Genomic DNA, 15965 nt, shown 5'->3' on the forward strand with positions numbered 1-15965 from the left:
ATTAAATAATATAACATCCCGAATCACCACAACACCCTGACTCTACTAATCCAAATAAAAATTAAAGTGTTTGCTAAATTAATATTATATTACAAGTAATTATTTCTTTGACTATTTCTAGCCTAAATGAAACCGGAAGTAATTTTGTACTTATTACACAAATGTTATAAACTGGTTGAAAAATATGCTTTCTCGCAACAAAAATTTGGAACCTTTGGAACCAGCTTTTCAAGTCTATTATTATGCATTTTCACATACTTTGTCAAACAACTTTAACATATTATTGAAATATCACATGAAGGAATATTTTAAAAGATAATCTATTAGAAAACAGGTTTTATACTGATATATTTCTATTTCTATTGGAATATCACATGCACTATGTAATTATTATGTGCACATAGTTCATAACTTTTGTTTTGAAGGGGGGGGGGGGGGGTAAACTCAGACCATGGTCGTAATCACTTTACTTCCCTTTTATAGAAACCAATTTAACACCACTTGGGGAGTTAAGCGTACTTTAGGTTGCTTATAAATGTTCTCTTAATGATTGTACTTAATGGTACAAAAGAAACAAAAAGTTAGATGCACTTTATAAAATTCAGCTGAAATTTATCCAAATGCGAGAGGTGGGGGGTTGGGAAGGGAAGACAGATGAGGGACAGTGGTTTATATTTTCTGTAAATAAAACTGCTAGACACTACACAACTAGAGGGTTCTGATGCAGGATGCCAGCTGTACAAGCACCAAACAGATAAGATAGAGTAATATAAACACAGGAACCAGTGTTATCACTCACTATCAGAAAGTGTGGGGTTAAATGTTTGCGGCTCACAGAGTTATGTCATAAGACGATACAGCCTCGCTCTACCTAGGCTAGACATCAAGAGAAACAGAGCCGCCTGGCATTGCTAACGCTGCAAGTACAATCATGAAGGGAATATTCAATTGTGTGATTTTTGTTGCAGCTTGTATAGTTGCAGGCTTAGGTGAGTACAGACAAATGCTAGATTAAGATTTAGTTAATTCCACGGCAAGACGATATATATTTTTTATATTCGTGTAATGTAAAAAGGTTGTGAACTTGGTTCGTGATTCCTATGGAAAAAAATATTACTACACTCGAAATAAAATAAAGCGGAGTGATCTTCCCTAAAGTTTATCAAATATTCTTAGATAACATTTAGGGGGATAGCAACTACAGTGCAGTCGGTATATAGATCTAGACATTTTTTTAAATCAATTTTTAAATACTGATTTAAAAAAAAAATAGAATAGAATCTCGTAGAAAAAATGGCGCACCAAATTAACAGCAAATAATCTGTTTATAATAGTGCGGAACATTAGTACTTTTTATAAATAATGACAGATGAATCAAATTATAAAAAGAAAATTCATTTCCGTTTTTTTTTTTTTGCGAAATCGGAAATAGGGTAAAATACTACTTCCGGTCATGGGAAATCACTCAAAAAATTGTCAGAAAACAGAGAATTAGATCTTCTCTATAAATTTGACATTATTTCTATGTAACTACTTAAGTTATAGGCTTCTGAAAAACCGTAGAATAAGGTCCACTTCCGGTTACCCGAAATCGCTGAAAAATTGATACAGAACTCTAAATTTGATATAATACTTATTTATGAAATATCGTCAAACTAGCTGTACGGTACTCAAGTTATCATGTTCAACGACACAGACAGACAGAACACACACACACACATACACACACACACACACACAATTGCAAAGTCCTGTTTTTCGGACTCGATCCGTAAAACGCGATATTTTGATAAATCTGAATTTAGAATTTTTGCCCATTACATAAACAAATGTCTCCAAGTTATTACACAGTACTCAATTTGGTGTGTTTGTTGGGATTTTGTTTTTGTTTCTTTTTTGTTTTTAGATAAACAGTGAGACATGAAATAAATATTCGTCTATTTAACGCACGGGTTCCCAACCTGGGGGTCGCGACCCCCCTGGGGGTCGCGAAGGTCTTTTTGGGGGTCGCCAACTGGTATACTAAACCTTAGTAATTTGAAACAAAACATAAATATTTAGGAGAAAATTTGAAATTCGGCTTCATTAACATCACTGGAAATGGAATAGAGAAATAGCAATGCGTAATGTACAAAGTTGTTCTCAGTCACGAATCTATGAAATCTTCAAAACTAAAACGTCATTTGAGACGAGTCATTCGGAACACACCAAAAAATATATGGAGTTCTTTCGTCGATAAGAAGCTAGTTGCAAACGCCAGAGACTTGATCGGAAGGAAGTTTTCACCAGCATTAGTGCAAGCATCAAATGAAGTCGCGATAGAAAATGCCAAGCAAAAAAAAAAAAAAACAATAGGAGAAAATCTCATCAAACGCTGCATGTACGTAAATGTTAAATAACACATTTTTATTGAAATTAAGCTTTCACCATTGTCTGCTTTTCAAGTTGATAAATCAACAGACGTGAGTTCGTGTTCGCAGTTGCTGGTCTGTGTCTATATTCATGCGGATGATAGCAAAGATAAAAGAGTTGCTCTTTTGTGGAGATAGCATGGAGAAAATAAATATCCTTTTTGGAACTGGATGATTAAAATGGGTTAGAACGGCTGTGGGGGTTTGTACGGATGGTGCGCCATCTATGTTTAGCTCAAAATCGGGCTTTCAGAAAACAGAAAAGATTTAGCTCCCTAACCACTGCCCTAACCAATCGACATCAAGAGTCCATTGCTAGTATAAGTCGTAAATTATATAAAACGAGCCGACCCACGGTTGTTGTTTTTTCTACTTTTCAGTAATTCATAATTTGTGAATTCGACAGTACCAATGCTGCCACTGAAAATATTTGCTTTAAAACACTAACCCCCCCCCCCCCCCCCCCCCCGTGAAAGCAGCCTCCTCTTAGTTACCTCCTCTAAGTTTAAAATCGTTTCAAACTAAATTATCTGCCCTAATAGCCGTCACCAAACCCGTCTCTATGATTGTAAAATGTAAACAGAATGAACACCGCTCACCAGATCATGTGGGGGTGGGGTGGGGGTGGTATTGATAGTGATAGAGAGGAAGAGAGGGGACTTCAAAGGCGCGCTTGCAGCTTGTTTTCTAACTGATCCCAGAAGAGAATTATATATATAGATAGATAGATCTAGAGCCTTCAAAGAACTGAGCAAAAACATTAATAAAGATCACGAGGTTCTGCTCTTCTACACTACAGTACGCTGGCTGTCAAACGAAATGTTGTAAATTGTGTTTTTGAATTGAAATCTGAAATTAAATTGTTCTTGGGAGTGCAAAGGAAACAAGACTTTTTGGTATACTTAAAACGACATAGAGTGGTTGGAGAGAGTATCATACCTAGCAGATATGTTCGAACATCAAGATAAGCTTAACCTGAAGCTTCAGGGAAAATGAACGAATATTGTAACTTTCCATGATAATCTCGGGGCATTTTTATCAAAGCTGCAAAATCGGTAAAGAAAACAAATCTTGGAAATATTGTAAATTTGAGAAACTCTGCGGTGTGGTAGATGAATCTGATTGTGAGATAATTAAAATTTTGAAAGAAGCGATTTCTGGGCATCTTGAATCTCTTGAAAACTAACTGCATCGCTATTTCTCTGAGATGAAAAAAGAAGAATTTGCATTTACGCATTACCCATTCTCTTCTTCCCTTGATGTTGCCAGCATTCCCGATGAATTACAAGATGAATTCTTTGATTTGCAGAATGATTCCGTGTAAGATGAAAAACTGCAGACACAATTTCGGTGTAGTATTCACTATTCATACCCAAACGTAAAATTGATTGACTTTTCGAGAATATATTTTCAACACTATTCTTCGATTAAAAACAAAATTAAGATAATTATAATGACATAGGTTGGCGTTAACATTTAAAAAAACAAATTAAAAACTTAACCACGAAGGTTTAGTGAATAGTATGCAATTTTACTCATGCTATTAAAACAGCTATCAAAATTAGTTCATATTGAAAGTCTACTAGAAAATCTTATTTTAGTACTTATTAATTTCCATACCAATTTCGACTTTTTAATTCTATGGGGGTCGCGGGTCACTTACTTTTTATAAAAGGGGGTCGCCACTCGAAAAAGGTTGGGAACCACTGATTTAACGTATTTTTTAATAAGTTAATAAATACAAGTAACGTTTAACCTCGAAAAGATGGCTTTCCACACAAAAATGTATTTATGTGTCAATGAGATACAGATTTACTCGATATCACGGTACACTCCACGTTGTAGTACTTTTAAATGGGAAATGTAAAAAATGTTAAACAAGAATAATTCTTCACAACACTAGTACTACTACTAGTAGAAATGCACTGCTTCTAGTTGGATATGTGTCAACTCTTTTAACGGCACTGCACTTTTATAAATCATATTATCAATATTTTCTTGTTTTCTTAACTGTGTTTCTTCTTTTACTTTTAAATGATTATTTGAAACGAAAAGTTTAGATGAAAGAATAGAACTAGAGCTGGTTACAGCTGAGAAAGTATTATTTTCATTCTTTTATTTTTCAGGTCCCTCTGATGCTACTAACAGTTCTATGAACCTAACAGCCGATCCTTTAGTCATTCAACCTGCGCTGACACGAAAGCTTACAATTAGATGTTCTGTCCTCAACACTTCTGTAACACCAGTCATGAAAGATAACCTAGGTGGAAAAAGTGAAATTTTAAACCAGAAGAAAATATCTCTGACGTCATCCCAGGATGACGTCACTAACCTGCTCTCTATCGTCATCACAAAAGTGAACGACGGGACAGGTAAAAACGAAGTTGCAGCAAGAGTGGCCGGGTGTCTGGCTGCTGATGTGGAGGTCAATGTACTGGGTCAGGTGGAAATTGAAGGAAACACAGAAGGATCACCTGTGGCAGGTGAAGTTGGCTACCTGCAGCTCACGTGGGACAGACCTCTAGGAAACTCTGCAGGCGCGTACACCTGTGAGGTGTCTGCTCTAAACGCCAATAAACATTCCATCTCCTTGAACACTACAGTACGCGTTCAAGCAGAACAACCTTCTATTTCATATATGTCCATGTATATTTCTCAACACGACAGGCACATCGAGTCTTTAACCAAACGAACACTGGAATTAGAACAAGAAAATAAAAACCTCCACACTCAGCTGCACCTGTTCCAGTCTAATGTTTCAGCAGATTCGTTAGAAACAAAAACGAGGTTAAAAAGTCTAGAAGAAAACAGGATGCAAAGAGGAGAATCTAACTGCAGTTCACAGGAAATTAGTTTCGAAATTCCTTACCAAACAATCCCAACTGTAATAGCGTCGTTGAAATCTTTTCGAATCAGAAATGCACAGAACTACTATCTCAATAGCTTTGTTGGTGTCGAAGTGACTGAAGTGAAAAAGACAGGTTTTTATGCCAATTGTACATTCGGTGACTACATGTCGGCTGAATTTATCTGGCTAGCAATACCGTGACAGATATAAAGATATGTAGGAGCATAACTACATTTCGGCTACTTTCAGCCGGTTAGCAATGCATTAACAGAGGTGAAGATCTGTCCATATTCAACTGAAAATGGATTTCTATTTACCATGTAATTGTATTGGTGACAATGCAAAAGGACAGCTCTTTTATTTAGTAATGAAACCTTATACTATCAATTGTATATCCAAATATTAAAAATGTGAAGTGTAACAAAAATGTGAAAAAAAAAATAAAACACACTGTATTGTATAACTACGTCTAACGTCTATATCATGATTATTTAAGATGTAAAAGTAAATAGCGGCTTCATAGTTGTTATAGCCGAGGGTGTCAGCGAGGATAAATAATCTCCCACTGTCTTTAAAATACTCCTAAATGGCATGCGTCTCAGCCAGTCTTTGACATAATAGTCCAATACCTGGCATGCTCGAGTGAAACCACTTGTACTAACAAGTGAAGGGGTGAATGGCGGATACCTGGCGCCAAAATAACCAACATCTTCGGGTAGTTGGGGCTCGTCAGCCTAGTACGGCGCTTTATCTAAGAGAGGGTGCGACGCTGATTTTATAACCCCGCTGCCTTGCGGTAAAATGGCTTCAGGGGTAAACCTCCAGGAAAAATCAGAATTGGAACCTCGTAGGCGATAGAAGTTACAGCTTGGTCTCTTTTAGGCAGCTTCTGCAACTGAGTTGGTTCCTACTGCAATGCCTAACGTTCCTCTGGACTATACCGGTAAAGTCGAGAGAGGGATCGTGATGAATGTGCAACCTACGATCTCTTCACTTGACGCCCACGTACGCGCCAGGTGGAGGTAACTGGTGCTGCTTCAAAGCAGCTAAAACAACACGGGAGGCAAAAATTAATGGCTATAAGGTCCTACTTGAATTGAATTGGCATGATCAGTAACAACATAGTCTGCACCAAAAGAAAATAACTTCTTAATCTCTGGGTGCACATCCCATTGAATCACGAGAAAAATGAGCCATACATAGGAGAAAGATATAAAGGGTCGCTAAACAATAGTAGCATTACATGGAAAGTCTTTAATTTTATTTCGATTCTATTTAAAGTGCAAAAAAGAAGACGCTCTCAGACACCACGTTCTCTATCAGTCATTACCGTAAGCTTCGACTTACTAGTAACTAATTTTTGTGGTCAGTGTTAGTTTGAAGCAGTGGTTCACAACCTTTGGCTTGGAAAACCATAATGGAATAAATCGGATGTTTACATTTGTTAGGAAAGCTTATTACTTAGAAATAAAGGAGAAAATGTACACTTAAAAAAGTAAAAACAACCTCTAAGTAGCCGAGTTCAAACATAATTTTTTTTTCGATGTGATTTTAACCAGTTTAACGAAAATATCTCGTAAAATAACTTTTATTTTTAAAAGTCGACGATACCATGATTAAACTGAAAGGTTCAGAGTTTGCAAATACTGGTAATATCATTGGTATCACAGGGCTAGCTCATAAGTATTAAAATTCGAACATTATTTAAAAGAGTAGGAATAGCGTACAGTATAGAATGTATACAGCAATATTATGCATTGACTTGTTTCATGCACATCAACTATTACAGCTGTGATGTGTACCTCAGCATGTAACAAGATCTTAGCAACACACCATTTCTAAAGAAGCGAGGGTTTAAATTAAAGGCAACGTTTCGGCAATATCCACCCAAGCATGACACGTACATTTTGTGAGGGGAGATAAGCTTGGGTTCATTCAACCTCCTTCAAGTTACGTATGACGGGGTGAACTGAGAATCTAAGTCAGGTCTCGCTAAAACACGAAAATGAAAGCGCACAGTTTTGTTCTTATTTTTGCTATTCTCAACAATCTAAATTCTGAAACAGGTAATTATTCGTTTAATTTATTTTCTAAACGCCATTTTAATTGGTTAATTAAAGCAGATATGTATGTAACTGTAACATTACGAAACGTAATCGAGCTAGTGTATGGATTTGTTAGAGATTTGAATATGAATGATGACATTCTTCTCTCTACTGTTAACAAACAAGCACTCCAAAGCATATTTGCCCCAAAACAAATGTAGAGTTTAAGTTTAAGTTTATGACTTTTGTCTAGTTTGATATTTGTTTAGTCTTGGTGAAAATTTATGAAATTTTAATAAATACAAGAAGAAAATAAATCCAATAGTAAATATAAAGAGAACAGAACTGTAGGTGTGTGAACATTCTTATAGAGGCATATTAACGGTCCGATCGACCTGAAATGGTATTTGTTGATATGAAAAGGAGTGCAAAAATTTTAATTTAAAAAAAAATGAATGTATTACAGTATATGTATATGACGTACTGATCTATATTTCAAAATATATCTAATGAAACAGCTTCTGCGAGTGTACAGTTCGATGCCCAGCCTAACATCATACTGCCGTCGCTTTCTAAATCGCTGCAAATACGCTGCTCAATACAAAACGCGTCTTCTTCGTCTACGTCATACTTGCTGACCACACTAATGCCACCTACAACCCAGATGACCGCGGCCAGCACCCAGATAACCGGACCTGTGCAAGGGCCTGACGTTTCCTATTTGCTGTCTCTGGTCATAGTGAAGGTCAACAAAGCAACCGGCGAGAACGAGACTGTGGCGAGCGTTGCTGGGTGCCTGGCTGCTACCACCGAGGACAGTTTTACAGGAAAAGTAAAGGTGGAAGGGAGCGCAGAAGGATCACCGGTCTCAGGTGAAGTAGGTTACCTGCAAGTAATCTGGGACAGACCTGGAGATCAAGCAGGGGGGAGTTACTATTGCGTGGCCTCGGCTTTAGATAAATTTAAACGCTCCGTCTCTGTGGGCTCGTCTTTACAAATAACATCCAAAGACGCGGCGATCTCCGATCTCGTGACTTACATCGCTGAACACGACAAAAACATTTCCGCCCTCAGTACCCAGATGGTGGTGCTGCAACAGGAAAAGGAAGCTCTGAGAATCGAGGTTGAGTCGCTGAGGTCCAACTTAACATCTGAGTTCAATCAGTTAGAGGCATGGATCAACAACATTCAGGGACACAACGTACAGACTGGCAGCACAGACTGCTCTGGTCACTATGTCTATTTCACGCAGTCCTTCAACAGAACCCCAACCGTTTTTGCCACCCCCGGTAGTTTTTACATCAGCGGGTACTCTTCGTATTCCTCGGGTTCGTTCCAGATCTCAACAAGCTACGTGTCACAGCAGAGCTTTTACTTGTCTTGTTCGATGTCAGGCGCATTCTCTGGCAGTTCCACCAATATCAACTGGCTAGCTATCGCCTAATGAACTATAATTCAAGTAACTGAAATTTGGTTAGAATTACAAGTTCGAATAGCTAACATTTTTTTTCTGTACATATTTTCAATACAGAGATTGTATAAATGAAATATAATATTAAACTAAGTGTTGAAGTTGAAAACTCGTTTTTAAGTAGTTTTAAAGGCCTCGCACATATCAAGACTTACTTAGTGCTGGACTATAAATTGTTTTGTTAGCTATAATATTTTTATTTTACAAATCCTCATACATGTAAATGCATAGAAATAATAATAAAATCCAAAAAGACAAACTTCTCTACATTTGCATGTCATATTATTATTCAATCATATACACGCATTTCTTTCCAATCATGGTTAGGAATAATTATACAAATAAAAATTATAAAAACGTAAATGTGCTTTGGTCTTTATATTGTTTCGTTCGATTTCAAGTTATAATATAAGGCAATACTATTGATGAACTGTAACTAACATCTCCATCCAGCCATGAAGAAAGAGGTGAGACACACATATAGTAAAATATAATTTCAACAGGTCTATTTTGGAATGTTGTTGACACTAAACACCTAAATTAATATTAATTGCTTTCATTAAAAGCATTATCAGCTAAACCGATTGCTTTGACAAAAGCACTGCCAACTATAGGTGTTAATGGGATTTTTCATAAAACCACCGCAACAGGAATGTTGGTAATGATACATTCACCTCGGGCGTGCTAATCTTCTTCTTCTTCGTTCTTAATTTTTGAATATGGTGGAGGATTCAGACAACAAGTCCAACTTCGTGGACAAACCGGACTGTGGTTTCCAGTTTGTCAGGTGTCCCATATAATTTTTCCCTGAGTGGGGTGGGCTGGGGCCAGTGTCTGACTCTTGCCTGGCCATACAGAGTACATTCCTGGAGTACGTGCTCCGTGTTTTCCGGGGCCTTGCCACAAGGGCACATTTCGCTACACCCAACCTTCAGTTTTTTGTGCATGTGTTGATTTAGTCTGTTGTGGCCTGTTCTAAGTCGAAAGATTATGTATTGTTGTTTTCGTGTTAAATTGTAATAGCCGTCGTCTTTAATGTAGTGAGGGTGTGTGACAGACCACATTTGCGTTTGTTTGTTTTTAATTATTCTTTTTATTTCTTTTGGGTGTAGCGAAATTTCCGGTTGTGGTTTCTTTCCCCCAATTTTTGCCAGCTGGTCTGCGATCTCGTTACCCTGGATCTGGCAGTGGCCCGGGATCCACTGCAGCACAATTCTGCTGCAGGTATTTTTTAGCCTCTCTAGTGCTGTCATAAGTGTTTGAATATAGGACTCCGGATTTTGTAGGGATTGCAGGACTGATTTGGCATCTGTAAGAAATACAATCTGACTATTCGGTGATTCAGGGTGTTCTGACAGGAGGTTTGCTGCGTGTTCTAAAGCTTCTTTTAATGACTAGTAATAGTAAGCCTCGGTTGATATGGATGTCATTTGTAACGGAAAGATCATTGTGTAAATTAAATGTGAACGTATTGGCACTATGTAATATTTTTTATCAGCCTGTATACATAGCCGATGTGATCTCAAACATGTGGTCAGCGATACGTCTAGCAGGTGTAACTGTACAAGAGTAAAGTCAGATGACAATTGGAGCTAGAGTCTTATATAACCGAGCAGGAAAACTAAAATTTAGGTTATGTATTCGGACTCTACCACTAGACCATACTTAGGCTTAAACTTAAGCCAAAAAATGTATTCTAACATATAAGGGGAAAAAACGTTACAATGACATTGGATTGAAACTCTAGGTTATTTGCGAAGAAATAAAAGGTTTGTACTTCACAATGAACAAACGCTGTTTTAAATAAACCGTTGTTATATTCGTCATTCCATTATGCTCTGCTGACTACAGATGACTTTGAAATGACCTTTGAGACTCAATGACAAGGCTAAATAAAGACTTTGAGAATTGGCCTGTTGCACAATGCCTGGTCGGATAAGGTATGCACCCATTCTTTGTACTACTACTAGATCAGGCCATGAACATAATGAAATTGTTCAAGTGAAACGTAGGGATGGGAACTTAGAATCTCATGAATTCTTTATAAGAAAATTAGTTTCAATTTAAAACCTTTTTTCATTTCTTCAGTAACTTAAACAGCGCGTTATTCCAGAAAGGTAGTGAAGAAAAAAACGTTATTTATCAATATAAAAATTTAAGATAATTATTTCAGGTATACCATTAAAACAGGCTCAATAAATTATTATACACATGTATTTTTAAAAATTATAGCTGAATCATGTTGGTAACCTTCCAGCAGTTTCAAAATCTGTTTTTTACGTAGACGTAAATTGTAAAACGGGAAGATTGCGTAGATTGCTAAATATGAATATTTACAAGATCTGCCCAAACAAAAACAAAATGTTAAATTCAAAATGAAACAGAAAATTTTAAAATTCTCAGAACTTTATTCAAATTGTGCCGAGAAAGACAAGGACAACGTCGGCTGCACGCTGCAGCTCAACGCGGGACAGGCGAGGGATCAAGAAACTGGAATCAGTGATCCGTGCCGCAAAAAGCAGGGGTAGAGAATTTCTAGTTGGCATTGAATCCAGACTGTGTGGTGGCGAGAGGACCAGAGGAGAAAAATGTCTGACATAAAACTTTGGGCTGCTGTAGCTTTGATTCTGAGCGTACATGTTGCATACACAGGTTAGAGGATATTTCACTTACTGCATTGTAGTTTACTTACATTAGTTTCCTAACAGCTCGTTTTGATAAGTAAATTAAAATAGAGCTTCACCAATCAGATTATGGTGATTTTAAAACGTAATAAATAAAAAAGCTAAATACCTAGGCCTACGTGTAAGCAGAAGGAAATACTGAATGCATTGATATTCATCAATTTTAATTTTTACACTGTAAGAAAAGCACTCTTGTCTAAAAGTTGTAGATTCGAGAATTATTTGACATTCCGTTGACCATTGGTCAATCCACTGCTGTTCTAAGCTAGCAAGTCTCTATGAAAGAATAAATGCTATTTTGATGAAGAACAAAAAGCTTTTAACTAAGATAAGGGTGGTAAAACTTAATTACTATTACTAACTATGGTTTTTGTATAGGGCCTAAATGTTAACGCGGCTTCGACTTAAAAGTTAAAATTTACATAGTGGATCTTTTCTGAAAAAAAAATAGTTGCTATCCACTTAGCGTGGACGCATATCCTATATGATTATTTTTTATGAAACTAAACTAGTAATAGTAGTAAATATATGTTTTAATAGTTAATTTTCCCATGATCAGATGCGTCCACAATGAAAATAGAGGCCAGCCCGGCGAACATCTATCCCATTCTGACGAAAAAGCTTCAAATAAGATGCACTGTTATGGCTCCAGTGGCGACAACAACAGCCAAACCTACGACCACACCGACCACAACAAAAGCTACAACAAAGGCAGCAACTACACTAACTACTACTAAAATGGCCACCACCACAACTAAACCTGCCTTGACGACAACTAAACCTGCCTTGACGACAACTAAACCTGCCTTGACGACAACTAAACCTGCCTTGACGACAACTAAGCCTGTCTCGACAACTAAAGCTAACGTATCAACGACATCTGCAACTGTAAACTTAACCGGCAAAGCAATAAACACGACTACGACAAACGCACAAACAACATCTACCACAACAACCACTACAACAAAACCAACAACCACGCAACCAAAGACAACAACCATCCTAACTTCCCCCACCACTGTAAACCCCACCACCTCTACCCAGGTCGACTTGACATACCTCCTGTCAATCGTCATTTCAAAACAGAACTCGGCCACAGGTAAAACTGAGACTGTGGCTAGTGTAGCTGGACGCCTCGCGGCCAATGCCGAGGTCCAGTATCTGGGAACTGTCGAGGTCCAAGGTAACACAGACAACTCGACAAAATCGGGGGAACAAGGTTTCTTACAGCTGACCTGGAACTATCCACTGGCGCAACATGGCGGCAACTACATTTGTACCGCGTCTGGCCTCAACTCAGCCAAACAAACTGTCTCGTTAAGTACATCCGTGCAGATTGCGGTGACACAGCCCAACATTTCCGACCTGGTCAGTTACATTTCTGACCATGATAAATCACTCACAGATTTACAGCTTCAAGCATCACAACAGAGTCAGAGCACCCAAGACATGAAACTTGACATGGAGGAACTAGAGGCTAATCTAACACAAGAGACAACGGAACTATTTGAGGAAGCGGATGGACTACCCGGACGTACAATTCAATCCGGAAGTTCAGGTTGCTATAACAACTACATATATTTTCCTACTATGTTTAACGCGACTCCTGTAGTATTTCTGTCAGTTTCTAGTTTGAACTTTTATTATAACTATTGGTATGGTGGCGTTGAATCGACATGGCAAGTATTAATCCAAGATGTGACACAAAGTTACTTTGTTTTTAACTGCAATAACAACAACTATTTGACTATACAAAATGTTGACTGGGTTGCTATGTATTAGCTACATTGTATGATACATGGCCTAGATTATGTGTATACTATACTTTCCCAGTTAACAACTGTACACGTCTAACACGGTCTATGTATGATTCGTAACTGTACACGTTTAAATTCGCATTCTAAATAACTGTAACCTGCATGTTTATTTTATATAGACACTATATTATTATAATAAGATTTATGTGAACATTGTTTTTTAAGTGAGATACTTTTGAATTTATTCTCACTGATGTCTTGATTAGGGTTTAGTTTTGTTATTTTGTACTTTTATTCTTACTATGGTATTTAGTGAAAATGTATTCAGCTTATTTAAATGTTCACTCTTAATGAGTTAACGCACATGGTAATCCTAATTAAAGCTTGATTTGAGTACGAGAAATACTCTTTGTGTTAGTGTTATTTTTTAACTATCGGTACACAGCATTTAATTTTGTATCTAGCTGCAAGTACCCCTCGCTATTCGTGTTGTGACTATAGTACATATATACAATGTTTAGGTTGCTTAGGTCGGCACGAAAAATTATAGGTTAGTTGCACAATGCACTACACTGCACTATTAATACGGTTGCAGTCGATTTGCTGAAATAACATTAATAACATGCTACATTTGTTAAATCATTTTTTTAAAACTAAACTTCATCCTACCCAACAATACCACTACAAAGTCCAAATCTATTTTTATTTAACGTAATTACAACACGAACATCAGCTTGTATTCCGATCCTGAATTAAGCTATCAGTATCAACGATACACTCATAAAATTTTACATTGTCTTTAGAAATCACACTTTTAATCGAAATTTTAAAAGGCGCTTATAACTGATCTACTCTGACCTCGGCCTAATAAAACCTTTACTTTTTTAAACGCATGAATAAGATCATCCACTTGCAGACATGACACAAACTTGATATTATTTGTATATAACACTATGGAGGATGGCAACTCGGTATATAGACATGGTTTTTAATCCATTTTTAATTACTTAAACTTTTTAAAATAGAATAGAATATGTAGAAAAAAGAATTGCGCACCAAGTGAACACCAAACAATATGTGTATAATAATGCGGAATATTATTAGTACTTAATAAATTCACATGCGTTTTTTGAGAAATCGGAAATAGCGTAAATTACTACTCCCGGTTAATGAAAATTACTCAAAATTTGACAGAAGGCAGATAATTTGATCTTTTACTTACATGTGAAATTTCATTTATCTATCTGTTACAGTACTCAAGTTATAGGATTTTGAAAAATTGAAAGCAGAATAAGTTCAACTTCTGGTTACCGGGAATAGCTGAAAAGTTGATACAAAACTAGAAATTTCATATAATAATTATATATGCAATTTCATCAACCTAGCTGTAACGGTAATCAAATTATCGTGTTCACAGACACACATACACACACACACACATACATGCACACATCACACACAGACATACGGACAAAAATGCACAACTGTTTCTCCAATTCAGGGAGGTGTAAAACGTCGAAATTTTTAAAATAATCTACGTTTGTTTTTTTTGTTTTTTTTGCACAATTACAAGACTTTCGCTATACTTCGCATACGAGAAAGTAATGAAGATTTACACTATGCGTTTCGAACCCGTACCACCCGCATGGCAACTATTACTACACTGTCATCTCGGCCAGCTGGGCATATATCGTTGATTGGAAATTTATCGGATTATATTTTACTCAGAGTTTCTTCAAGGAATCACTTCGGGGGGGGGGGGGGGGCTCTGACGCCCCCCCCCCCTCCCCCGAAGAAAGTTTACTCCACCCTCAAACTAAATGAAATTATATAGAAAACATATACTTTAACCAGTGTCCGCCCCCTCCCCCCGCAAAATGTTGTCCACCTCCGTCCAGCCCCCCCCCCCCCCACACCCCCCGAAAATATCAAGTGCCCCCGGAGAAAAAAGTCTGGAAGAAACAATGATTTTACTTAGAGCCAAAATAAGCAACTTAAGTTACGCGAATAGGCTCTTTTATTTCAAATTAAATTATATCCTAATTTAGCCAATTCCATAGCTAAACATAGATTTATTTAAAGTAATTAAGACTTGAAATAGTTTAGTATAGAAACTCATTATTGGCGTAGATCTATTAGTAATAGTATATCTAGAGCTCACTGTTGAGAAAGGCAATTCTACATCCAACTGTATAATTAACAGACTATAGATAAACATCGTTAGTATTAAGTCTGCAGTGATTAAAGCTTATACACACACATGTACGCGTATGTGGCATATATTTAATTAAATTGCAGGCACATGTAGGTTGAACACACACACAAACAAACTCTCACATAAATATATATATATATATATATATATATATATATATATATATATATATATATATATATATATATATATATATATATATATACTTTGTTTCTTGGGTGGGGGGCGGGGGGATGACACCACGAAGTGCCGCACCGGGTGACACCCGACCTAGCGACGCCATTGTCTTTCTCATAACCCTATGAGCTTTAGACGGTATTTTGAAATGAACATTGTGTTATTGTTAAAGATATAACATTATGCTTCCTACAAGCTCTGAAAGATTTTATTATATTTCTATTTCTAAGGCACTCGCTCATATGAAATTTTAAACTGGTATGTATTGAAAATGGATAATACCGAAGACAGGCGTTCCATTTTTGACATTTTCTATACACCCTTAGATCGGGGACTATTATAGTTTTTTCTTACTTA

The 15965-nt window shown here is 36.9% G+C and overlaps 4 protein-coding genes across 8 annotated transcripts in view; 3 read left to right on the plus strand and 1 right to left on the minus strand.

Moving 5' to 3' along the window:
* The window catches only part of LOC131945077 (solute carrier family 15 member 2), a 63187-nt gene that overhangs the window by 21575 nt on the left and 25647 nt on the right, over nt 1-15965 (minus strand). The gene's annotated exons all lie outside the window — the stretch shown is intronic.
* Nucleotides 853-5703, plus strand: LOC131945086 (uncharacterized). Its single transcript, XM_059306071.1, has 2 exons — nt 853-989; nt 4538-5703. The coding sequence occupies exons 1-2, from the start codon at nt 932-934 to the stop codon at nt 5458-5460; spliced, it is 981 nt and encodes a 326-aa protein (XP_059162054.1). The 5' UTR covers nt 853-931; the 3' UTR covers nt 5461-5703.
* LOC131945084 (uncharacterized) lies at nt 7190-9138 on the plus strand. Its single transcript, XM_059306069.1, has 2 exons — nt 7190-7325; nt 7823-9138. The coding sequence occupies exons 1-2, from the start codon at nt 7265-7267 to the stop codon at nt 8746-8748; spliced, it is 987 nt and encodes a 328-aa protein (XP_059162052.1). The 5' UTR covers nt 7190-7264; the 3' UTR covers nt 8749-9138.
* On the plus strand, nt 11291-13620 carry LOC131945078 (uncharacterized). 2 transcript variants are annotated; one of them, XM_059306064.1, is made up of 3 exons: nt 11291-11427; nt 12019-12219; nt 12262-13620. In XM_059306064.1, the coding sequence occupies exons 1-3, from the start codon at nt 11364-11366 to the stop codon at nt 13239-13241; spliced, it is 1245 nt and encodes a 414-aa protein (XP_059162047.1). In that variant the 5' UTR covers nt 11291-11363; the 3' UTR covers nt 13242-13620. The 2 variants fall into 2 exon arrangements, with proteins under 2 accessions (XP_059162047.1, XP_059162046.1); XM_059306063.1 differs by having other exon boundaries at nt 12019-13620.

This window comes from Physella acuta, unplaced genomic scaffold (assembly GCF_028476545.2).
Source record: "Physella acuta isolate Inbredline_101_S28 unplaced genomic scaffold, ASM2847654v3 ptg000522l, whole genome shotgun sequence".
In the NCBI taxonomy this organism is placed as follows: domain Eukaryota; kingdom Metazoa; phylum Mollusca; class Gastropoda; family Physidae; genus Physella; species Physella acuta.

Coding starts and splice junctions, on each gene's coding strand:
- LOC131945084 (XM_059306069.1), top strand. CDS start 7,265: ATGAAAGCGCACAGTTTTGTTCTTATTTTTGCTATTCTCAACAATCTA. Junction 7,326..7,822: donor CAATCTAAATTCTGAAACAG/GTAATTATTCGT, acceptor CTAATGAAACAG/CTTCTGCGAGTGTACAGTTC.
- LOC131945086 (XM_059306071.1), top strand. CDS start 932: ATGAAGGGAATATTCAATTGTGTGATTTTTGTTGCAGCTTGTATAGTT. Junction 990..4,537: donor TTGTATAGTTGCAGGCTTAG/GTGAGTACAGAC, acceptor TTTATTTTTCAG/GTCCCTCTGATGCTACTAAC.
- LOC131945078 (XM_059306063.1), top strand. CDS start 11,364: ATGTCTGACATAAAACTTTGGGCTGCTGTAGCTTTGATTCTGAGCGTA. Junction 11,428..12,018: donor CGTACATGTTGCATACACAG/GTTAGAGGATAT, acceptor TCCCATGATCAG/ATGCGTCCACAATGAAAATA.